The sequence below is a fragment of the Microcaecilia unicolor genome, chromosome 5 (genome assembly GCF_901765095.1).
Source record: "Microcaecilia unicolor chromosome 5, aMicUni1.1, whole genome shotgun sequence".
Classification (NCBI taxonomy): domain Eukaryota; kingdom Metazoa; phylum Chordata; class Amphibia; order Gymnophiona; family Siphonopidae; genus Microcaecilia; species Microcaecilia unicolor.
Genome location: NC_044035.1, coordinates 272,845,105 through 272,869,410, shown reverse-complemented (window position 1 = coordinate 272,869,410; position 24,306 = coordinate 272,845,105). Strand labels below are relative to the sequence as shown.

Sequence of the window (24,306 nt, the reverse complement as noted above, 5' to 3'; positions counted from 1 at the left end):
ATTAAAATATAAATGTAATGTGCAGCCATGTCTTCTGTGTGAGTTAACACCCTTACTCAGTCCATTCATTCCCTTTGTATACAATCCTCAATATCCTCGTGGTTAGGTTTCTGATAGCTTTCTACATCGGCCCGTTAATTTACATGCTTTACATGCTTCTACCCACCTACAGGGGTGGAGGGAAGGTGTGGGACAGTTTTCAAATACTGCAAATGGATATGTGTTTACCTATATAAAAACCTTTGCAGTTTGCCTTCTAACCTCACATTCTTAGCTGAGCTCTTGGAAGTCTAAAACAGACTTTCTCATCATGCCTTGTTACTCCTCTCTTGGCCTGCAGACGGATGATTGCATTCTGTGAAAGCAGCTCTGCTGTCAACTGGGATGGCTATGTCTATTCCGTGACCCTTCTTACTGTGGCTGCCCTGCAGACCCTGGTCCTTCAGTTGTACCAGCGCTTAAACATGGTTATGGCTGCCAAGATTAAAACAGCTGTAATTGGACTGATATACAAAAAGGTAAAGATAGAGTGTTGTGTATTCCTGTGCTTTTTATTACCAGCACTTGTGATTGAAACAGAGCTGTGTGATCTGAGCCTGCAGACGTACCTCAGAGACGTTGGTAGATGGATATAACTCTTAATTATTTTCCTGCACTGGGCAACCTTCATGTGATTTGAGTTTTGTGGAACAATACAATCAGCTTGGCATTGAAAGCTGATCAATCATTTGTAGGCCATATTTTAGCCTCCTTGCAAAATGTACAGGCTTCTGGATACATCCTGTTTTCAAAGGGAAATTCCTATTGGAGTTCCCCTTTTGAAAATGAGCTTACCTGTGGGGTCTGCAGGTACATGTATACACGCAGAGTTTGCAGGTAGTAATTCCCCGCTGCAAATGCATGAGATTTAAAAAAAAATAAAAACCCTCCCTGGACATACTTGGCTAATCCAGCTTTGCTCTTCCCCCATACCCACTGCTACCCATTTGTCCACAAAAGGGAAGCATAATTTTTAAAGATCATCTCTCTGTGGATAAACTGTTTACGTATAGAAAGTGTTTTAAAAATTGTATCCTTTTATAAAATTTGTGTACCAGGCATCTTAAGCGTTTCTAAGGCCATGGGGTAGGTGGGAATGCCTCCCCTTCTTCAAGCCTTTTATTTAAAAGTTCTTCTTTTAACATAGTTTCTCTACAGTGTCCCAATCTCCTCAGTATGTTCTTGCTTGGAGCAGTTCATTCTAGAGCACTCAAGGGGAGATGCATTAGACTTACTGGGCAGCAACGTGGTTTTTTTGACCAGTTCTAGTCAGTTTACTGAGCACGTTATTCTGCAGGAGATGCACAAATGGGTTCTGTGGGCTATTTTCCATTCGGGGCAGCAGACAACAGGAATGGTATGCTAATACATTTAAATGAGCTCATCAGTATTCAAATGTGCATTCTGAGGGATTCACAGCTGTTTACGAGCGATGCACAGAAAGGCATCAGGAGGTTTGGAGCAGCTGGTCGCATTGACAGCAGGGACTAGAGAGGAGAGAAAAGCTGGGGGAGGGGGGGTCCTAGGGTGAGCTCTGTTTGCTCCGGAGCGGCAGATTTGTTTTTGTAGCCATGGAAGTCCCTACAACTCAGCCCCAAGGCTCAGGCAGAGCCAGGGCCTGCCTTAAAGCTGCCCCCTACAAAATCGAGCCTCCCGCGGCTCCAAAAACAAGTCTGCCACTCTGGAGCACCCGCACCTGTGGTGGGACCATGGCTCACCTCCCAGGACCCCCCCCCCCCCCAGGACCCCCCCCCCCACTCCAAAGCTTTCAAATAAGCTGTCAAAACAAAAAAAAAAATAAACCACACACACACACCTCACAAGTTTGCTATTGTTTTCAATGGCGTCTGTGAATGTTTAGGGTCACACAACATGGTGGCTGCACGGGAGAGATGGCCTCAACTTTTTGATGTCATGCCGTCTCCTGTCATGAAACCTCTTTTGACAACAGATGCTCCTGAAATAAAACAGTTTTAACTGTTTTCCTAAACACTAAATATTCATTCAACTGCCTTATTAAGAGAGGCAATGCATTTCATATTGAGACCGCCAAATATGAAAATAAAGAGGTGAAAGTTTTTATACAATTTGTCTTCTTGACAGTCTGCTGCAGTGAATCCATGAACAGATTTTCCAGTGGCCTATAACTGTAAGTGGCCCCTGCTGTGTAATATGCATTAGGGATGTGCATTTTTGTTGAGTTTCTGTATCTTATTAGTATGTGTCAAAGTGAATCCAAACTAAACAGGGAAAAAAAAACTAACAAAATGAAAGTAAGTGAAAATTCCGCCCCATCCTCTCCTGCGCTCAGGTACTGACTCGCACACATTTTGTGGTGGTATTGCTATGACTGTGTTTAGAATCCCATATGGAACTCTGACACCACAGTAAATCACATGTGCAACAAAATCACAGATTGGGAGACAGCGTTTGATAAAACAAGTAGCTGCCTTTTATCTATATATAGGGGTTCTGCTCATTAGCAAGGTTTATATACATGAATTGACTGTATACTTTTAAGAGGTAAAGGAAATAATTACAGGAGAATAAGCTGGGGCTTTGATGCCGGGGAATGCTGAAGATGTGGAGGCATGCTGGATTTTGAAAATGATTAATATATATAGCGATCAAACTTAAAGAAATGCCAGTGTTATCAGTGCAGTGCTGTGCATTTGTCAAACATACAGTGGGGGAAATAAGTATTTGATCCCTTGCTGATTTTGTAAGTTTGCCCACTGACAAAGACATGAGCAGCCCATAATTGAAGGGTAGGTTATTGGTAACAGTGAGAGATAGCACATCACAAATTAAATCCGGAAAATCACATTGTGGAAAGTATATGAATTTATTTGCATTCTGCAGAGGGAAATAAGTATTTGATCCCTCTGGCAAACAAGACCTAATACTTGGTGGCAAAACCCTTGTTGGCAAGCACAGCGGTCAGACGTCTTCTGTAGTTGATGATGAGGTTTGCACACATGTCAGGAGGAATTTTGGTCCACTCCTCTTTGCATATCATCTCTAAATCATTAAGAGTTCTGGGCTGTCGCTTGGCAACTCGCAGCTTCAGCTCCCTCCATAAGTTTTCAATGGGATTAAGGTCTGGTGACTGGCTAGGCCACTCCATGACCCTAATGTGCTTCTTCCTGAGCCACTCCTTTGTTGCCTTGGCTGTATGTTTTGGGTCATTGTCGTGCTGGAAGACCCAGCCACGACCCATTTTTAAGGCCCTGGCGGAGGGAAGGAGGTTGTCACTCAGAATTGTACGGTACATGGCCCCATCCATTCTCCCATTGATGCGGTGAAGTAGTCCTGTGCCCTTAGCAGAGAAACACCCCCAAAACATAACATTTCCACCTCCATGCTTGACAGTGGGGACGGTGTTCTTTGGGTCATAGGCAGCATTTCTCTTCCTCCAAACACGGCGAGTTGAGTTCATGCCAAAGAGCTCAATTTTTGTCTCATCTGACCACAGCACCTTCTCCCAATCACTCTCGGCATCATCCAGGTGTTCACTGGCAAACTTCAGACGGGCCGTCACATGTGCCTTCCGGAACAGGGGGACCTTGCGGGCACTGCAGGATTGCAATCCGTTATGTCGTAATGTGTTACCAATGGTTTTCGTGGTGACAGTGGTCCCAGCTGCCTTGAGATCATTGACAAGTTCCCCCCTTGTAGTTGTAGGCTGATTTCTAACCTTCCTCATGATCAAGGATACCCCACGAGGTGAGATTTTGCGTGGAGCCCCAGATCTTTGTCGATTGACAGTCATTTTGTACTTCTTCCATTTTCTTACTATGGCACCAACAGTTGTCTCCTTCTCGCCCAGCGTCTTACTGATGGTTTTGTAGCCCATTCCAGCCTTGTGCAGGTGTATGATCTTGTCCCTGACATCCTTAGACAGCTCCTTGCTCTTGGCCATTTTGTAGAGGTTAGAGTCTGACTGATTCACTGAGTCTGTGGACAGGTGTCTTTCATACAGGTGACCATTGCCGACAGCTGTCTGTCATGCAGGTAACGAGTTGATTTGGAGCATCTACCTGGTCTGTAGGGGCCAGATCTCTTACTGGTTGGTGGGGGATCAAATACTTATTTCCCTCTGCAGAATGCAAATAAATTCATATACTTTCCACAATGTGATTTTCCGGATTTAATTTGTGATGTGCTATCTCTCACTGTTACCAATAACCTACCCTTCAATTATGGGCTGCTCATGTCTTTGTCAGTGGGCAAACTTACAAAATCAGCAAGGGATCAAATACTTATTTCCCCCACTGTACTTGAGCCAGGAAGAGAGAAACTATGAATGGTAACATAAACCATACAGGTGAAACAGCAAAGGCAGTTCCGTCTCTGAGAGTTTACTGTCTCATTAAGATATAGCTGACATAGAAAGGCCTCTGGAGGAATTCAGAGAGAATGTAACATGTTAGAACAGTAGCACATTGGGCTAATATGTGCTCAATAAGGTATGTCCTGGATCCCACTAAGCTTCTGTGGAAAAAACATGTGTCCACCATCCTCAGTGGAGCGAAAATGATCTCCTTTCCATTACTACTGGAGTATTTGCACAAGGTGGAAGGTATTTAGTGAGAGTACTCCTTGTACCCAAGTTAAGCCCTAGATATGAATGGGTGCAGCTTGTGAGGCACTCTGATAATGCTTACCCTTAATGACTCTTTGGTGTGCTGCAAAGCCTAGGCAGAGGAAAGAAGTCAGACTGACTTAACTACAGTGAAAGGCAAATTTTTTTTTTTTGGTAGAGTAATCTGGCTGGATAGAGAAGAGTACTGAGTTTTTAGATAATGCACAAATGCTTTCTTTATCTGTCAAAACAACAGATTCTCTAAGCTGGGTGTGTAGGTACAGGAATAAGAAAATACCTACTATACCTAGATATAACTTGCCTTGAACTACTGAAAAAGGTGTGAGCTAAATCCAAATTCAATATAATGGTACCAAATAGGCTCTTTGAGGTATCCTCAGGTTGCATGGTTTTGATCCATAGTCCTCCCCGTACCCCCCCACCCCCCAACTTTCAGACTTATTTCTAGCTACTGGGCATCATAGGGTTATATATGCTGTTTTAATTTAGAAAATAATATTAAATGAGCAAACCAAAACCCCAGACACTCAGAAGGAAAGAGCATTTCTTGCTGGTGAAGTCATCACTTCCATACGTGAAAGACCAATTCAGGAAAAGTGTGATAAGAAATCTTCTGTGAATTCAGTTGAATGGCAATTAAAAAAATGCTATCCCACATCCAATAAAAAAGAACAAACTACAGTGGATGGGGGATAGCACTTTTAAAATTGTCATTCAACTGAATTCACAGAAGATTTCTTATCTTCTTCATTTAAGAGTTCTGCAGTTTCAGTGACCCCGATGCAGGTGCTTGGTTGACGAAACAAGGCCCGTGTCGGGTCTTTCCAATAAAGAACTCTTCATTGTCCTATTTCTGGAGGTCAACATGTGCTTTTGTTTTTGTGTTTACCTTTTGGTGTGCTCTTTTACCCTCTTTCAATTGACTGATTGTGTTTTGTTCTGACAGAACAGGCTTTCCCTCTTGATGATTAAAAAAAAAAAAAAGTCAGTTGTTGGTCACCTTTAAGATGTTTGTAAGTGCCCTGGTTCTTCTAAATTTTGGATAAGTCTTTGGTCTATTATTGTGTCCTAAGGCTGCACAGTGGTCTTTAAGGCATCAATTTCAGGTGGATTCAAGGAGATAATCACCTTGGACCACACCATCAAGGGTTGGCAAAGAGCTAGTTAGCCCACTCAGAGAACTAGAGTCCTCTTAGACAAATTAAACTCTGTCTTCCAGGCCATAATGGTAGGACAGCACTCTTACTTCCAATTGCACCCCTTCTCTTGGTACCTCAGCATGGTATGTAGGTCTGGATGTTCAACATATTAGGTGTAGGAGTTCAGAGCTATCGTGGATTATTCCTGTCCAGTTTGGATAGTTTTTCTGGCCTAGTCTGGCATGGACCCTAAGGAAGGGGAAATTTACCTGTTAATTTCCTTTCCTTGACTCCAACCAGACCAGTCCAGAACCCAGTCATGCAAGCCATGGTAGTCAGAAAGTTAACAGTGAGTATGTTGAAGCTCACTCTCAGGGTGGTAGTTCCTCAGTATATGGAATTCTCATTCCTGGGTTAGTGACTATGGAATGATGATTTTGACTGCACCAGGTTTGGCTTTGGGGGTGAATTGGAAACAGAAAATATAAGACTTGCCTTCAGTAGTCTTAGCTTTGATAAAGGATACTGAGGTTCTGAAGGCAGCACTAACTCCCTATAAGGGGAGTAAAGTCACTTTGAGCTGTGTTTCTCTGGCTCCCTCTGCTGGCAAGGGGACTAACTCACTTGTCAGGACTCATGTGGCAGTACTCAAAGAAAGGAACTTATATAACAGGTAAGTTTAAATTCCCTTAGGGCTGCTGAAAATCATCAGACTAGTGTGTAAAGCATGCACATAGCTTGGAGTTAAGGAAACATGACTATTTGACTTCCAGCTTCTATAAATATACCAAATCATAAGGCTAATATTAGTCTTGACTTGTTTATTGTTTTAACTTTACATTTGTTCTATTTTTTTTCTTCCAATTTTGCAGTCCTTAAACTTAGCAAATTCTTCACGTAGACAGTTCACAACGGGTGAACTTGTTAACCTGATGTCCTCAGATGCCCAGCAGCTCATGGACCTCACTGTGAACCTCCACCTGTTGTGGTCAGCACCTTTCCAGATTCTGATGGCCACCATCTTCCTCTGGCAGGAGCTGGGCGTTTCAGTGCTGGCTGGTGTGGCTGTACTGGTCTTAGTCATACCCATCAATGCTTTTGTGGCTTCTAAAGTAAAACTGCTAAAGGTGAGGAGGGGAAAAGGGCAAAGGGTGGGAGACATTGTTCCTTTTTTTTTTTTTAAGTTGAAACAACAACAAATATTTTTATTGCTTTTGATACAATAAACTGAAGAGATCAACAAAAATACAAAAGAGGCTTGGATTTTTTGACGACTATCAGAGGATGTCATAGTCTATTAACAGTATTGTGATTACTGTAATAGCTTCCAGATTTGTATATACACCTGAATAAAATTATATTTTGCTGCAGCTACTCATGCGTATTTATAAGTCAGGCAAACTAGATTCCACCACACAGTGTTCCAATATACTTGCAGTCCAGCACAAAAGTACAACACATGTGACGGGGTGTTCTCTTCCCTCATACAAAACCAGCATCTACCGTTAGTCCCTCTGGCCAACTTTGACAACTTTGTATGGCATCCAGCCTGCACTATGCCCTATGAAAAACATCTGTGTCGGTGAAACTGAATGAGATGCTCACAACATTTCATTTTTGGAGCTTCATCAAACCTTTTCTAACCCCACACTACGCTTTATACTGATTTGGTTGAAAGAATCTATATAGAGTGGAGGCCACCCCGGGGCTCACCAATGTGCCACTGCAAAGGAGAACCAAATCGGGTTCTTCAGGGTTAGACACATCAATATCAACTGCTTTAATACAGTGATGTATATGTAGCCACCCATAATATGAGACTAGTGGGCAGCTGATATTTACTTGTAGATGGGAACACAGCATCATTCGATACACTATAACATTACTCAGGTTCTGTATTCCAGCTGATTGCCACTGTGCCCAGGCAAACACATGGGAGGTAATTCTATAAATTGGTGCCTTCTTTTAGGCATGTAGATGCTGCACCCTGAGCACCAATTCTATAACAGTATCTGTGCGCCAAGACAGTATTATACAATACTAGCATAAGTCAGTATTGGCATTCTGCTCATAGCCAGAAACAAGCAGCGAGGAGCAGTGGCAGTCCATTTATTTGGCTGGCGGGGCTCAGTATTCCTGCCAGAAAAGGCAAAGGAGTTCAGAGATGCCATGGGTGGACCATCTCAAAGCTGGAGATTTACCACCGCTATTCTGGAGATTGAAGGCCAATGAGTGAGGTTTTTCTTGTGGGCTCCAGCCGTGTCTAAAACCAGTTCTGGCAGACACACATTCAAAAACTGACATATACATAATACATCCAATCTCATTTTCATCTTCCAAAATTCCAGACAGCAGATGTACAGATCAGTAGAACCCAAAGCAGTCCAAAACAAATAGAAGCCTAGTTTATAAATAAATAAATACCTAATTATTCAACCACCCTTAGGATTCACCTTTGGGTTTTAAAAGCAAAACTAATAAATGAATTAAAACAAAGTTTAAAGCAAATGCCCTTAATATGTAATACTTGTAGCAATAATGAAACCGTGATGGAAATTTCACATAGCAAGTAGCCTGAGCCAACAGATTTATTTGTTTTGAAACATAATTAGCTTTGTATGAACTTGGTGGGTAATAGTGTGCTGAACTGGCCAATGTTGGCACATTTACACTGACTCTGGATAGTTCTGCATGAAGGAAACCCTTCCCTCAGTATTCAATACCTTCTCTGAAATAGTAGTAATAAAAAAAAAAGCAAGTGCATTTTTATAATATACCAATACAATCCACAAAACAAAAGGAGTAAGTTCACACATGCCATCTTTTTTTTTTGATGTAGGAACAGGAATAAAATGTTAAGTGCTCCCAGGTCTCAACTTAATTAATGATTTTTTAAAAACTGTACTTATAAATAGTAAGTCTGATTGTTCAGCACCTGATTCTGATGGCCCTTTACAACGATGAAAACATCAGAATATAGTGAGTCCCTATAACCAGCCCCTCCAAATGACAATGATTAAGATGTAGAACTAATTAGTACTCTAGCCGATGAAGCCAATACTTCCTCTGTGTACATCTGTATGCTGCACAAGCCGGGATTTAGAAAAATATAAGCGAGATCAAATTTTGCCACCAACAATAAAGAACAACATCGTGGATAGAGATGCTCATAGATTTGCTTACTTTGGGGATGATGGGTGCACAGAGGAGAGGAAAAGGGAGACAAACCTCGTGGACTTCAGCCGCCTCAATCTAACAGCCTTGGTCAGCTCTCTCCTACTCGTTCCCTTAGTTCTGGCTCCCATTTTCTGGGCCGCTGGCAGAATGAGTGAGGTAAACACACTGTCTTTGGCGGCCCCGGAAGCTCTATCTGTTGCAGCATCCCGCCTATGCAGGAGAGGAAATTGCAGCAGAGGGAAAGCTTACAGGCCACCAAAGGCAGTATGCTTAACTCACTGATGCTGCTGGCGGCCCGGAAAATTGAAGAAGGCAGCACTGCGGGGAGCCGAAAAGGGAGTTAGGAGAGAGCTGACCAAGGCGGTTAGATTGAGAACAGGAGACGGCATGACGACTGAAGCAGGGAGCGGGAGTAAACCTAGGCACTTGACTGGCCATCAGGTTTTGGGGGGGGGGGGGGGCCTGGGCCTCCAAGGCCCTCCGTAGCTACCCCACTGCAGCACAAGCCACAGAGGAGGAAGAGGACAATGACGTTGAAGTGGACCCATCACCTGAGCCTACATTTTGGGAGCTGGTTGTTAAAGTAGCTACTTTAACAATCAACTCTCAAAATTCTAAAAAAATTAACAAAGGCCTTATGTGAGCCGGCTCCAGCATTCCACTGCCCCTCCTCCCTCTGCGGGAAAATAGTGTTCCTCGTGCTCCGTGGTGAACACCACCCTGCTTTTGCCCCATAGGAAAACAGCACTTCCTCATCAACCCTCCAGACCGGTCAAGACGCTCGGGTTATGCTCGCCTACCAGCAGAGGGAGACTGAGAACACAAACTTGAAACTATGTACTTATAACCTGTGCCTAGCCATCTATAGCCTGAACCCCCTGCCCATCCCCTGTGGGAAAATAGCACTTTCCTCTGATCTTGCAGAGTACCTTTCTCTGGTCTCCACTGACCCAGCTTTGTGCTGAAGCCCCTCATTCCCTCCTTCCCCCCCCCACCCCCCCCCCCGGAATCTCACCACCAGAAATCAGCTCCTTGCCTTGGCTTCCTCGAAACTCTGGGCTGTGCAGTTACCTCAAATGGGCAGCAGCCTTACTCTGGTTCTTCAGATTTTCCAGTCTCAGTACTGCGTGACAAGCAAAAAAAAAAAAAAACCCTTTAAGGCTGAAATTAGATGAGTGGGTACAGAGAAATGATGGTGGGAGAGGAAAGGATACAGAGGGGGGGTATTTACGGGTAGCAAAAAGGGAAGGGACAGGATGGGGAAAAGGAGGAGAATGGATGTGCATTTGTACAATGGAACAGGAGAGTAGAGAGAACAAAAGGATGTGAAGTTTAGGGAAACAAGGCACCACAGAGAAGGCATGATAGGGCAGAGGGAGTATGTATGTGGTAGGCAGGTGTCAGGTGAATAGAGCTGCTAAGTGCCTCTTGTTTCTTTGATGGTGGGAATTTATATCCTGGGGCCCGCTGACTCCCTCTTGCTATTTCTTGGGGAGGGGGGGGGGGAGGGGGAGAAGATCCAGCCTCAGACAAACAGCAAGAGGTGCTTGGTTGTCCCAACCTATCACCTTTTGTTATTGTTCTGGGATTGAGAGGAGATATGTTGGGGCTGCAAAGCCCCTCTCGCTGTTTCTCTGAAGTTGGAAGGTGACATGTTTTCAGGATATTGCCATTGAATTCACCGGGGGTATCCTGAAAACCCCCATTGGCTAGGTGTACCCCGAGGACTGGGTTGAAAACCTCTGCACTAAACGTTAACCCCTTAATTCTATAAAAGTCGCCAAAAATTTTGCGTGCAAATTGGTTATGTGCCAAATTTGCGTGTGCAATTTAATTGAATAAGAGCTAATTAGCGCCAATAATTGTCTTTTTAACAAGCAGTTCAGACACTAGATTTAATTGGAATTTATGCATATAAATTTAGGCTTGGGTAACAAGGGGCATGGAAATGGGAGTGTCATGGGTATAACAGGGGCATTCTAGCATTTATGCGCATTTTTATAGAATAATGGGGGGTACACACCAATTTAGATGTGTACATTTGCACCACATTTCAGTTGGTGCAAATGGCCACTCCAAGAGTTAGGCGTAATTCCCAGGTGTAAGCAAAACTGTTCCTAACTTTTAAGCATGGCTTAGAGAATAGCACTTTTTTCAGCACCATATAGAATTCACTCCTAAGGGGATAATCACTAGTCTTAGCTGCTACACTGCTATAATTATTGGCAATATCTAGATTTATTTAAAAGGAAATTTATTAATATCTAGGGCAGTTTTAAAAAGTAAAATAAAGTGTAAAGTCCTGGATCAGACACTACCATTTTGGTCCATTCAGCTAAAGAATTCCCTTGATAGCAGCACTTAGCTGACCCATTGGGATTTATAATCCCACCCACCCCAGGGTTGTCCACTCATTTATAGACAAACCAAACCTCATTAACTTTACTCCACAGTCATACACAGGCAGTCTTGCAGGCTGATACTCCAACATAGTACACCTGTTCATACCCATTTCAACCAATCAGGATGACTTTTATTCTCTGCAATAGTTGTGCTGCTTTAGTTTCAAGGCCAATCATCTGGAACCTTAAAGCTTGTCCTATCTGTCTTCAGCTGTCTACTTTAAAACAAGAGCTCTATAAATTAATGCAAGAATTAGATGCAATTAAAGCAACTTATAGGACTGTGCAGAATCATAACTTCTCACCACTGCCTCAGAGAATAAAACCACAAAGGAACAGATGGTTCACAGTAGGCTCAGGCAGAATTCGTCATGTGACACAGAAGCATCCGCCCACACAAGTGTTGCCACTACAAAATTCTTTTGCGCCACTACAGCACTGTGATGTTCCTGAAACTAAAATTGAAGCAAAAGAAAAAGCAAGGAAGAGGGAACAAAAAGAGGAGAAGGTACCCAAAGAGAAAAGACACTCACAAATCACTAAACCCAAAACACATACTAGAAAATGTAGTTGGAAAGCAATGACCACAAATGCTCACAGTCTAAGCAATAAAATTCATGACCTTCAAGCCCTGATGTTGGAGACTGACTTGGACATAGTTGCAGTCACAGAGACATGGCTCAATGGTTCCCATGAATGGGATGTAAACATACCAGGCTATAATCTTTTTAGGAAGGATAGAGAGGGACGTAAAGGTGGAGGAGTAGCTCTGTATGTGAGAAATGATATCGCAGCAACTGAAATGACAGGGAAGTGGGGAAAGGAAGAAGCAATATGGATCACCTTAAAAAGAGAGGATAGAACCTTAGTCCACGTGGGTGTTGTCTACAGACCCCCGACACAATTGGAGGAACTGGATAAAGATCTGATCGCTGATATTCAAAAGTTGGGGAAGAAAAGAGAGGTACTGTTGTTGGGAGATTTTAATCTGCCGGATGTAGATTGGAAGGTTCCTTCTGCGAAATCGGAAAGAAGTAGAGAGATTGTGGATGCTTTCCAAAGTGCTCTGCTCAGACAAATGGTGACGGAACCCACAAGGGAGGGAGCGACGCTGGATCTGGTGCTCGCGAATGGAGATAGTGTGTCAAATGTCCGAGTGGCTGCGCACCTGGGAAGCAGTGACCATCAAACGGTTTGTTTTGATATAACGGCTCATGTGGTTAGCAGCCACTCTAAACTCAAAGTCCTGGACTTCAAGCGAACTGACTTTAACAAAATGGGGGAATACCTGAGGAAGGAGCTGATGGGCTGCGAGAACGCACAACATGTGGAAGGACAGTGGTCCAAGCTGAAAGAAGTAATAAACATGGCCACAGACCTTTATGTAAGGAGAGTAAATAAAAGCAAGAGAAAAAGGAAACCGATATGGTTTTCAAAGCAAGTGGCTGAGAAAATAAAGGCTAAAGAGTTAGCGTTCCAGAAATACAAAAAAACTCAAGTAGAGGAACACGGGGAGGAATACTGGATGAAACTGAAAGAAGCCAAGAGAGAGGTACGTCTGGTGAAGGCGCAAGCGGAAGAACAAATAGCTAGAAATGTATGGAGGGGAGACAAAAACTTCTTCAGGTATATTAATGAAAGGAGAAAGACTAAAAAGGGGATTGTGAGACTAAAAGATACAGCAAAACGCTATGTAGAAAATGATGAGGAAAAAGCCAATTTGCTAAATAGATACTTTTGTTCTGTTTTCACTGAAGAAAATCCTGGGGAAGGACCGAGAGGGACTGGCAAAAGTACACCTGAGAATGAAGTGGATAGAGCACCGTTCACGGAAGAGAGTGTGTATGAACAACTTAGAAAGCTAAAGGTGGACAAAGCCATGGGGCCGGACGGGATCCACCCCAGAATACTGAGGGAGCTCAGAGAGGTTCTGGCGGGTCCTCTCAAAGATTTGTTTAATAAATCCTTGGAGACCGGAGAGGTTCCGAGGGACTGGAGGGAAAGGTGAGTAGTGGAGTGCCTCAGGGATCGGTGCTGGGGCCCATTATGTTCAATATGTTTGTGAGTGACATTGCCAAAGGGTTACAAGGTAAAGTTTGCCTTTTTGCGGATGACACCAAGATTTGCAACAGAGTGGACACCCCGGAGGGAGTGGAAAACATGAAAAAAGATCTGAAGAAGTTGGAAGATTGGTCTAACATTTGGCAATTAAAATTCAATGCGAAGAAATGCAAAGTGATGCACTTAGGGAGTAGAAATCCAAGGGAGGCGTATGTGTTAGGTGGGGAGAGCCTGATAGACACGGACGGGGAGAGGGATCTTGGGGTGATAGTATCTGAGGACCTGAAGGCGATGAAACAGTGCGACAAGGCGGTGGCCGTAGCGAGAAGGTTGCTAGGCTGTATAGAGAGAGGTGTGACCAGCAGAAGAAAGGAGGTTTTAATGCCCCACCTGGAGTATTGTGTTCAGTTTTGGAGGCCGTACCTTGCGAAGGATGTTAAAAAAATGGAAGCGGAACAAAGAAAAACTACGAGGATGGTATGGGAGTTGCGTTCCAAGACGTATGAAGAGAGACTTGCTGACCTGAACATGTATACTCTGGAGGAAAGGAGGAACAGGGGTGATATGATACAGACGTTCAAATATTTGAAAGGTATTAATCCGCAAACGAATCTTTTCCGGAGATGGGAAGGCGGTAGAACGAGAGGACATGAAATGAGATTGAAGGGGGGCAGACTCAGGAAAGATGTCAGGAAGTATTTCTTCACGGAGAGGGTGGTGAACGCTTGGAATGCCCTCCCGCGGGAGGTGGTGCACATGAAAACGGTAACGGAATTCAAACATGCGTGGGATAGGCATAAAGGAATCCTGTGCAGAAGGAATGGATCCACAGAAGCTTAGCTGAAATTGGGTGGCGGGGGGAAGAGGGGTTGGTGGTTGAGAGGCTAGGATAGGGGAGGGCAGACTTATACGGGGTCTGTGCCAGAGCCGGTGATGGGAGGCGGGACTGGTGGTTGGGAGGCGGGAAATACTGCTGGACAGACTTATACGGTCTGTGCCCTGAAAAAGACAGGTACAAATCAAGGTAAGGTATACACATATGAGTTTATCGTGGGCAGACTAGATGGACCGTGCAGGTCTTTTTCTGCCGTCATCTACTATGTTACTATGTTAAGCCGAATCGATTACTGCAATGGCATATAAGCAGGGTGCAGAGACCTACTTCTCAAAAAACTAGAAACTGCCTAAAACACAGCAGCTCGACTTATCTTCGGAGCATCAAAGTTCAACAGTTCCAGACCTCTTAGTCAGAAATTACACTGGCTTCCTGTACAGGAGCGAATAACTTTTAAAGTTTGCACCCTAGTCCATAAGATCCTCTACGGAGCAGCTCCAGCATATATGGATGCCCTTGTCAACTTACCACCAAGGAATTCGCTTCGATCTTCTCGTTCATACTTAAACCTCCATTACCCTGCGTGTTCTGGTCTCAAGTATAAAACCACATATGCTTCCACCTTTTCCTCTATCAGCACTCATTTGTGGAATACATTACCTAAATCTGTAAAAACGGTTCAAGATCATCTGACTTTCAGGAAGTGTCTCAAGACCTACTTATTTGGGCAGCATTACCCTAACGATCCCGTCCTGCCTCTGTGATTCCTGGACTCCAACTCCTCTAAAGATCTTGTGGACTTAACTACTTTCTCTTAACCCTGTACCTTTCCGCCCCTCGTATCACTTTCCATTTATTGTACTTTCCTGTTTGTTAACTAAATGTTATCAATAGAAATCAAACAAAATAAAACATGGATACCTTTTTTATTGGACATAACAATACATTTCTTGATTAGCTTTCGAAGGTTGCCCTTCTTCGTCAGATTGGAAATAAGCATATGTGTTAGTTGATAGTATATATAAGTGAAGCATCAAAGCATTTCAATGACAGTCTAACAAGGTGGGGGTGGGTAGAAGGTATGCATGGGTACATCAAAGCATTTCATTTCATTGATAGTCTAACAGGATGGGTGTGGGTAAGTGAGAGGAGAGTGATAAACAGAGAAATACAACTTTATGGTTTATAATGGGCTAGAAAACCCAGATCCTTGTTAAGTCCTGTCTGTTGGGTGTCAAAATATTCAATCATTCTGACTTCAAAGGTCTTACGTTCCTGTATTGTTTTAAAGTTACCCTTCAGGATTCTTACTGTGAAATCACTGGTGCAGTGAAGTGTTGGCCCACAGGGGTGGGAATCTGACTGGCACCTGCTTTCTTCATGTTGTGTCTATGTAAATTGAATCTTGTCTTAAGCATCTGGCCTGTTTCTCCAATATAGCATCCTTTGTTACATTTTTTACACTGAATGATATATACCACATTGGAAGATGAGCATGTGAAAGATTCCTTTATGTTGAATGTTTTTCCTTTGTGAATGACTGGGGTCCTGTGAAATGTTTTGGCATAGCTTGCAGCTGGATATGTTACAGGGAAACGTGCCCTTTTCTTTTTCAGTCTGTGTTGGGAGTTTACTTCTGATTAGCTTGTGTTTTAAGTTATGTCCAATAAAAAAGGTATCATCTTATTTTCTTTTCCATGTTTTATTTTGTTTGATTTCTGTTGATAACCTTTAAGAGTGGACTAACACGGCTACCACACCTCTCTACTTAACTAAATGTTGTAAGCCACATTGAGCCTGCCAGTGGTGGGAAATTGTGGGGTATAAATGATATAAATAAATAATTCTGTACAGGTTGCCTAAAGTTAGGCACCTAAAGGGTGTGTGCTAAGTATTCTGAAACCTTAGCTTGTAACTGCTTGGCACGCCCCTGCACACAGCCATTTCTGTTTTGCTAACGTTATAGAATAGCATCTAATGCAGTTACATGCATAACTGCAAATTACAGCCAATTTGTGCCAATTAACTCTAATAATTGCTCATTAATTTAGTGCCAGTTTGCCCCTAATTAGGCAATTAAGTTATTCGCATATCTGGCACAATTCTATAAACTGTACATGCAATTTTGCGAGCTAAGCACAGAAAAGTGTGTGTGTGTAAGATTATAGAATGAGGCGTAAAATACATAGGCCCCCTTTTACTAAGGCGCGCTCACATTTTCAGCACGCGCTAAAATTGTAGGCCTGCTGAACGTTAGAAACACCAATGCATTCCTATGGGCATCTCTAACGTTTAGCGCGCCTACAATTTTAGCACGCACTAAAAACGTGAGTGCGCCTTAGTAAAAGGGGGCCATAGAGGAACATTTTTGATATGATCGAGTCCAAATTGAGACTTTGCTGAAAACGTCTTAAATGTCTAGCTCACAGCCATAATCAAACCAGGTTAATGTCTAAATTTCTTGTTCGATTCTGGCATTGAACTAGACGTTTTCATGCACAACACATCAATCCATTTTCAGGGAAAAACAAAATCCCAGGGAAAAGAGAGAAAAACAAACCATAAGGACATCTGTCTGGCAGCATTCCTAGTAAACTGGCCACACAGACATCCTAACAGTGCAGAGGGCCAGCCTTATGATCAGTTCAATGGACTTCACATAAAGGAAACCATGTACAAATCCCACCTAAACCCCTTCATATTGTGTGGTGAGCCCTCCAGGAACAAAGAAAACCTACTGTATCTAAAGGTCCACTACTACAATAGCCCTCAGGTTTGCAGTTCACATATTTAGGTATAGGAGGTTTTTCTATGTTCCAGAAAGGTTCATATATTTGTACTGAAATTAAAGAGTTAAAGTGGGAATTGAATCTAGGTCCCGTTGTTCACTGTCCGCTGCACTGACTGCTAGGCTGCAGACCACTAGACTACGCCACTTGCTTTCTGTTTTCTTAGGAATGGTCATAATACCTGGAGCTGTCATAGAGCCTGGTATTTACTGTCATTGTTACATCTTTGGGGGTGGGAGGGGATCAGTGACCCCTGGAAGATTAAGGGGAGGTCATGTTTTAATCCCTCTAGTGATCAACTGGTCAGTTGTGACTGAAATGGGTCTAGATAAAAATGTACTTTTTTTTAATTATTTTTTTTTTTTGCTCTGGGCCTTTTTTTTTTCCTGTTCCATTATCACTGAAAAAATCCAGATTTTAAGCCCGCCCAAGTCACACCCAAAACATGCCTCCAAAAGCCCCCTTGCGATTTAGATGAGCTTCGGAGTAAAATGTCTCAATTCTGAGTTTCGAAAATCGCAACTTAGACATTTTTGTGAGAAAAATGTCCTTCTGCTGCATTGTAGTGGTTTGGCTGAAATACAGTAGTGGTTGGACCACATGGTTGCTCTATTCAGGGTGGCAGGTTCAAGACCTAGCACCAGCCATCCTGACCCAGAGCTGTGACTGCACATCACAGGAAAGGTAAATCAGGCTGGAACTGTTTTTTTTGTTTGTTTTTTCTCTGAGTGTCATTTCTGTTATATGCAATTCTGGTCACCAGATCTCAAAAAATATATAGAGAGAGTGGTGGATGCTTGGAATGCTGTCCCGCGGGAGGTGGTGGAGAGGAAAACGGTAACGGAATTCAAACATGCGTGGGATAAACATAAAGGAATCCTGTTCCGAGGGAATGGATCCTCAGAAGCTTAGCTGAGATTAGGTGGCAGAGCCGGTGGTGGGAGGCGGGGCTGGTGGTTGGGAGGCGAGGATATTGCTGGGCAGACTTATACGGTCTGTCCCAGAGCCGGTGGTTGGGAGGCAGGGATAGTGCTGGGCAGACTTATACGGTCTGTGCCCTGAAAATGACAGATACAAATCAAGGTAAGGTATACACAAAAAGTAGCACATATGAGTTTATCTTGTTGGGCAGACTGGATGGACCATGCAGGTCTTTTTCTGCCGTCATCTACTATGTTACAGAGAAGGGCAACGAAAATTATGAAAGGGATGGGACGATTTCCTTATGAGGAATGGCTAAAGCGGCTAGGCTCTTCAGCTTAGAGAAAAAAATGGCTGAGGGGAGATATGATAGAGGTCTATAAAATAATAAGTGGAGTGTAACGGGTAGACGTGAATTGCTTGTTTACTCTTTCCAAAAATACTAGGACTAGGGGGCATGCAATCAAACTACAAAGTAGTAAATTTAAAACAAATTGGAGAAAATATGTGTTCATTCAAAGTTTAATTAAACTCTGGAATTCATTACCAGAGAATGTGGTAAAGCAGTTAGCTTAGCGGGGTTTAGAAAAGGTTTGGATAGCTTCCTAAATGAAAAGTCCATAAGCCATTATTAAGAAGGACTTGGGAAAAATCCACTGCTTGTGACCTGGATTGGCCACTGTTGAAAACAGGGAGCTGGGCTTGATGGACCTTTGGTCTGTCCCAGTATGGCAACACTTATGTTCTTACTGCTTTTGAGATGTTTTTCTCTTTTGAAAATGAACCGTAGGCTATCCTTGTAGGGGGCAATTCTATAAAAAAGGGCACCTTCATTTAGGAGCTATATAAACACGTAAGTTAAAGAATACTAGTATTGACCCACATATGCACACATACACACATAAATACTGAATAAACTGCTTACGTGTTACACACATAATTATAGACTAGATCCCCAGTAGCACATAAGTGAAAGTGGGGTCTTGGCAGGGCACATATTTACGCATGTAACTTATACAATACTATGTTATGCATGTACCTTCTGCATTTAGGCATGAAGGTGTACACAAACTGTATTGCTGGGGTAAGTGCTTGTGCGTGAAATACCGTTGCATATCTGACTGTTATTCTAGTAGTAGTCAGGTACCTACATTCCTTTATAAAATAGGATTCCACCATGGTGCCTGTATCTAGGAGTCCTGTTATAGAATTGCCCCTGAGTGGTTGAATATCACTGTGATGAATAATCGCTGGCGGTCAGCTCTGAATATGTACATTTCAGCGCAGCTGACTATTCATATAGTGGTGCTAATATACTATTATTTTTTTAAACATGACAGCAGGCACCTAAAAAGGCACATTGAGCACTGGCACTGAAAATTAATCTCAGTATTACTCACAATGGAAGAGGAACAGTTTTAAATGCCTACGAAGAGCTAACAGAAATGTGGATGCTAATGACAGATGGTTGTTACTGAGTATGACCAGCATTTTTTTCTTTTTTTAAACAGAAGAGCCATTTGAAGAATAAAGACCAGCGGGTCAAGCTACTGAATGAGATCTTGCATGGAATAAAGGTACTGAAGTATTTACAGTGATGGAGATACCTCCATTGATTGGTGATTATCAATGAATCATGCAGGCAGTGGAGAGAGTTTTTATTAGCCAGATTTGCTGACTTTGAGGGAGTTTATAGAACACTGCCCCTCACCTTTAGGAAAAGTCACTCTTATAGCCTGGGCCACCTTAAGAGCACTGGTCATGAGCAGGGAGGGGCAGAACCCATACCAGGGAGTATAAAAGACAGGGCCAGCCAAGAGGAGGCTGCTATGGAGGCGAACCTGATGGCCACTCATGACTGCAGTTTTGTGGAAGCTGTCTAGCCATGAACCAGAAATTGTGTACTATAAGTGGAGCTAGGAGGACAACCGTACCAAGCACTAGTGGACTCTGGCAGTGTCAAGACTCTTGTCCAAAGAGAAATACTTAACCGTTCACAACTGAACTATGAGCGAACTGTGACCCTGGCCTGTGTACATGGAGACCAGAGACAGTATCCGACAGCTCAAGTGTCCTGTAAAACACCGGTGGGGCAAGTTCATCTGGAGATAGTAGTCTTACCTTGGCTACCTTACCCAATGGTTTGGGGCCAGGATTTTCCCAATTTCAGTGCTATCTTGGCCTGGCTGATCAATGGCCCAAAGAAGGAGGAGGAGTCTGTTCTTGAGATCTTCCCGTTGGAGGACCTGATTTATACAGCAAAAACCCAAAGTTACCAAAGCTGGCTGGATACATTGCAGTGTGCCCTGAATTTAGGAGTTGCATTAAACAGAGATTCGGAGAAGAAGGAAGATTATGGGTCGTACTACCCGACCCTTTGGATAATCTACCCGAATGGAGCAGTGAGGGAGCTACGGGAAGTTTCAAAAGAGCACAGTCAGAGCAAGGGTTGTTTCAGTGGATGGGAACCCCTTGGGCATCCAGGACCCCTCTAAAGTAGCACCTCCCTATTTTGTGGTAAAGATTTATTTGCTGAATAGGGTGGCCAATATGACTACACATGTTTTGACATACCTGTATTAGTACGTGTAATTTGTTATAAGTATATTTTGCTATTGTTTAATTTTTGAGTACTGTCTGTATAATTCTAGTTTTTTGTGGATATTATATAAGTGTTTTATATACATTATCAGTATGCTTACACATGTTTTGATATACTTGTATCAGTACGTGTAATTTGGTATAAGTATTTTTTATTATTTAATTTTTACCACTATCTTATTTTTTTACTAGATTGTTTACCATCCTTTAGTTACAGTTTTATACATATTATATTATCCTTTTGATTTTTTTGTTATTCAGTGTCATGATTGCTATCTCTTAATATTTTAATGTCTTATATTATTCTTTTCATTTTTTTTGTTATTCAGTGTCATGATTGCTCTCTCTTAATATTTTAATATCTTATATTTTTTATTGTGTCATAATTTTATCAATCTGCTAGTCATTTATTTGTTATTTGTTGTTTATTTTCTATTTTTGTGATATTGTTCAATTTTATCTCTGTATTTAGACTCCTGAGGCAGGCTCTTCGGCCGAAGCACGGCTGTGTCGAGTCTGTTGATTGACCAACAAACTCTATATTTAAGAGCATTGTCCAATCCTCCTCTTTTGAGTCACCTTCGCTGTTTCCTGTGTGGATGAAAAGGTAGAGCAGTTATTAGTCCCACAGTCCTACCATGGGCAGGTCATGCACCTAGCCCATGATCACCTGCAAGGTCACCTAGGGGAGGAGAAAACCCAGGAATGGATTTTAACCAGGTTCTTCTGGCCAAGTGTATGTAAGCAGGTAGAGCTCTTTTGCCAGTCTTGCCCAACCTGCCAGCTGAGTAGTCCTGTGAGGGTCCCACCTGCCCCTCCCGTGCCCATGCTCCTTGTCGATGCCCCATTCGAGCGATAGCAATGGACTTCATGGGACCTCTGAAACACACCACCCCTAACGATAAATATATTCTGGTTATTTTAGATTATGCCACTTACTATCCAGAGGCCATTACATTATGGAACATCAAAATCACAGTGGTTAATGTGCTGTGGGAAGTCTTCTCTCTGATGGGGGATTCTGGCAGAAATATTGACGGATAAAGGCACTACCTTTTTATGTCCAGAGTTATGAAGCAAGTATGTGCCTTGCTCAAAGTGAAAACCTTACGGACATCAGTGTATCATCCACAGACAGACGGTCTGGTGGAGTTCTTCAATAAGACTCTGAAACAGATGCTAAGAAAGCTTGTGGCTGAAGATGGGAAGAATTGGGATTCCCTACTTCTGTGCATTCTGTTCGCCATCCAGGAGGTACCCCAGAGTTCAACAGGGTTCTCATTTGAACTGCTATATGGGAGAAGACCTAGAGGGATCCTAGATGTGGTTCGAGAAGCATGGGAGAGGAACCCAGCCTAGGAAGCACCTTGGAAGAATATATGCTCACCATGCAAGCAAGGCTAAAGAAATCCGGTGAGGCCACCAAGCCTTGCCTGGAGAAGGCTCAAGTGGGTCAAGCTTGAGCCTACAACCAGAAGGCAGTTCAATGAACCTTCCAGCCAGGGGTCTTAGTCCTTCTACAGTCTTCTGAAAGCAAGTTGTTGCACAAGTGGCAATGTCCTTATGAAGTTGTGGAAAGGACAGGACCTGTCAACTATAAGGTGGCACAAACAGACAAGAGGGACAAGGTGAAGGTCTTCCACGTCAGCTTGTTGAAGTGGTTCCCCCTGACAGCAGCCGTAGTTCAAAGAGACGACTTTGAACCGGACGTCCCAACAGACTCCGAACCCTTGCAAATCCCATTTGGTGGCCAGCTCCTCCGAACTGGAGCAATTGGTACACCAGAATGAAGATGTGTTCTCTGAAAGGCCAGGCTACACCCACCTTGGAACTCATGATGATATTACCGAACCCCGAGTGGTAGTCCGGCAACGTCCCTACCAAATCCCAGAAGGCCCAGCAGCAAGCGGTGGCGAATGAGGGTAAAATGCTAAAATTGGGAGTTATCGAGTCCACCAGTAATTGGGCATCTCCCGTTGTGCTGGTTTCAAAGCTGGATGGGAGTATCTGGTTTTGCATCGATTTCCGGAAGGTGAATGCTGTCTCCAAGCTAGAGGCCTAGCCAATGCCAAGGGTAGAAGAGCTCATTGAGCGACTGGGAAGGGCCCGATTGATTTCAACCCTGAACCTGACTAAGGGATATTGGCAGGTACCCTTCACCCCAGCCGTCAAAGAGAAGACCACCTTTTCAGCACCCCAGGGTTTGTTCCAGTTCATAGTGCTCCCGTTTGTCCTACATGGAGCTCCAGCTACCTTCCAGAACCTTGTGGACCGCCTACTTAGATCCCATAGCAGATATATGGCTGCCTACCTAGGTGATATTTTCATCTATAGTAAAGATTGGAGGACCCATCTTATCCAAGTAGAAGCAGTACTGGATAGTCTGCGGACCACTGGGTTAACAGCAAATCCCAAAAAGTGTTTCTTGGGAGGACACCACCGAGGACTGTGGTACTCGGTCGGGAAAGGACAGGTGAGACCCCAGATCTGGAAGGTAGAGGCTATCACCGAGGTGCCAGTACTCTGGATGAAGAAGCAAGTACGAGCTTTCCTTGGGCTCGTTGATTACTGTTGCCCGTTTATTCCAGAATTTGCTGAGAAAGCAGAACCACTATCATCTCTGTTACAGAAGAAAGCTCCAGAGAAGATATCCTGTACTGAAGAGCTGGATGGAGCTTTTCAAACTCTGAAGAGAGGTATCTTTCTGTTTGTAACTGGTGTGAGCCCGGACTTCATCTGATTATTCATTGTGCAGTCCGATGCCTTAGAGGTGGGACTCTGGGACGTTCTAGCTCAGGAAATAAGTGGGGAAGACCACCTGGTGGCATACATTAGCCGGAAGCTGTTCCTGAGAGAGAAAAATTATGCAGTAATTGAAAAGGAGGCTGTAGCCATCAATTGGGCCATGGAAACCTTCTGGCATTATCTGTTGGGGTGACACTTCTTATTGGTCACTTACCACCAACCCCTTCAATGGATGGCTCAACATAAAGATTTCAATGCACATGTAATGCACTGGTTCCTTAGCCTTCATCCCTTTATTATCAGGTGAGACATCGTGCGGGCCGAGAACATGCTGATGCGAACTTAGGAAAAGTTCCTCTGTTAACCTTGGCCATCTTAAGAACAGTCTCTGATCGCCTGGGCCTCCTTAAGAGCACTGGTCCCACCCCAGGAGGAAGTGAGCCAGGAGGGGCAGAACTCATACCAGGGAGTATAAAAGACAAGGCCAGGCTGAGGTTAAGGAGGCCAAGGGAAGGAAGAACAGAAGCCCCAGTCTATGCCCTGACTGAATACATCTAGCTGCTATGACCTGGCTGAGGTAAGCCAACCTTGTACTTTTGTTAAGACTTGCAAGCTTTGCTGAGGTCTAGCTGAAGCCAGACCTGGACTTCCGAGGGAACACAAGAACTATAGGCTGTGTTTGGGCTGCTGCTAGAGGCTTGCTTAATAACTGTTTCCTAAACTGCAGAGGTTTACCCGCACTATGTCCTGGCTCCTGTGAAGGAACAGGCCCAGGGAGTTCTTTAAATAAATACTTATTTTGTGTTCATTCCTTTGTCCGGATGCGTTATTTCTTCAGCCCACTCCCAACCCTCGCTCAGGGTCTCTCACTCACCCTAAGGAACTTTGCCGTCTCTTATTCTTTGATGGCACTTGGGTGTGATTTGCACTAGAGACTGGCCTGAGCAGAAGGTCAGTGATCAGCAGGCAGCAGACATTTCTTGTGGGTTCA

At 43.5% G+C, this 24,306-nt stretch overlaps 1 protein-coding gene across 2 annotated transcripts in view; it reads left to right on the top strand.

The window, feature by feature from the left end:
• LOC115470734 (multidrug resistance-associated protein 1-like) overlaps nucleotides 1-24,306 on the top strand; it is a 108,452-nt gene that overhangs the window by 10,544 nt on the left and 73,602 nt on the right. For both annotated transcript variants that reach the window (XM_030204222.1, XM_030204224.1), the window contains exons 5-7: nucleotides 341-518; nucleotides 6,657-6,911; nucleotides 19,481-19,546. In XM_030204222.1, coding sequence (XP_030060082.1) covers nucleotides 341-518; nucleotides 6,657-6,911; nucleotides 19,481-19,546 — 499 coding nt within the window. The remainder of the gene's footprint in view (nucleotides 1-340; nucleotides 519-6,656; nucleotides 6,912-19,480; nucleotides 19,547-24,306) is intronic.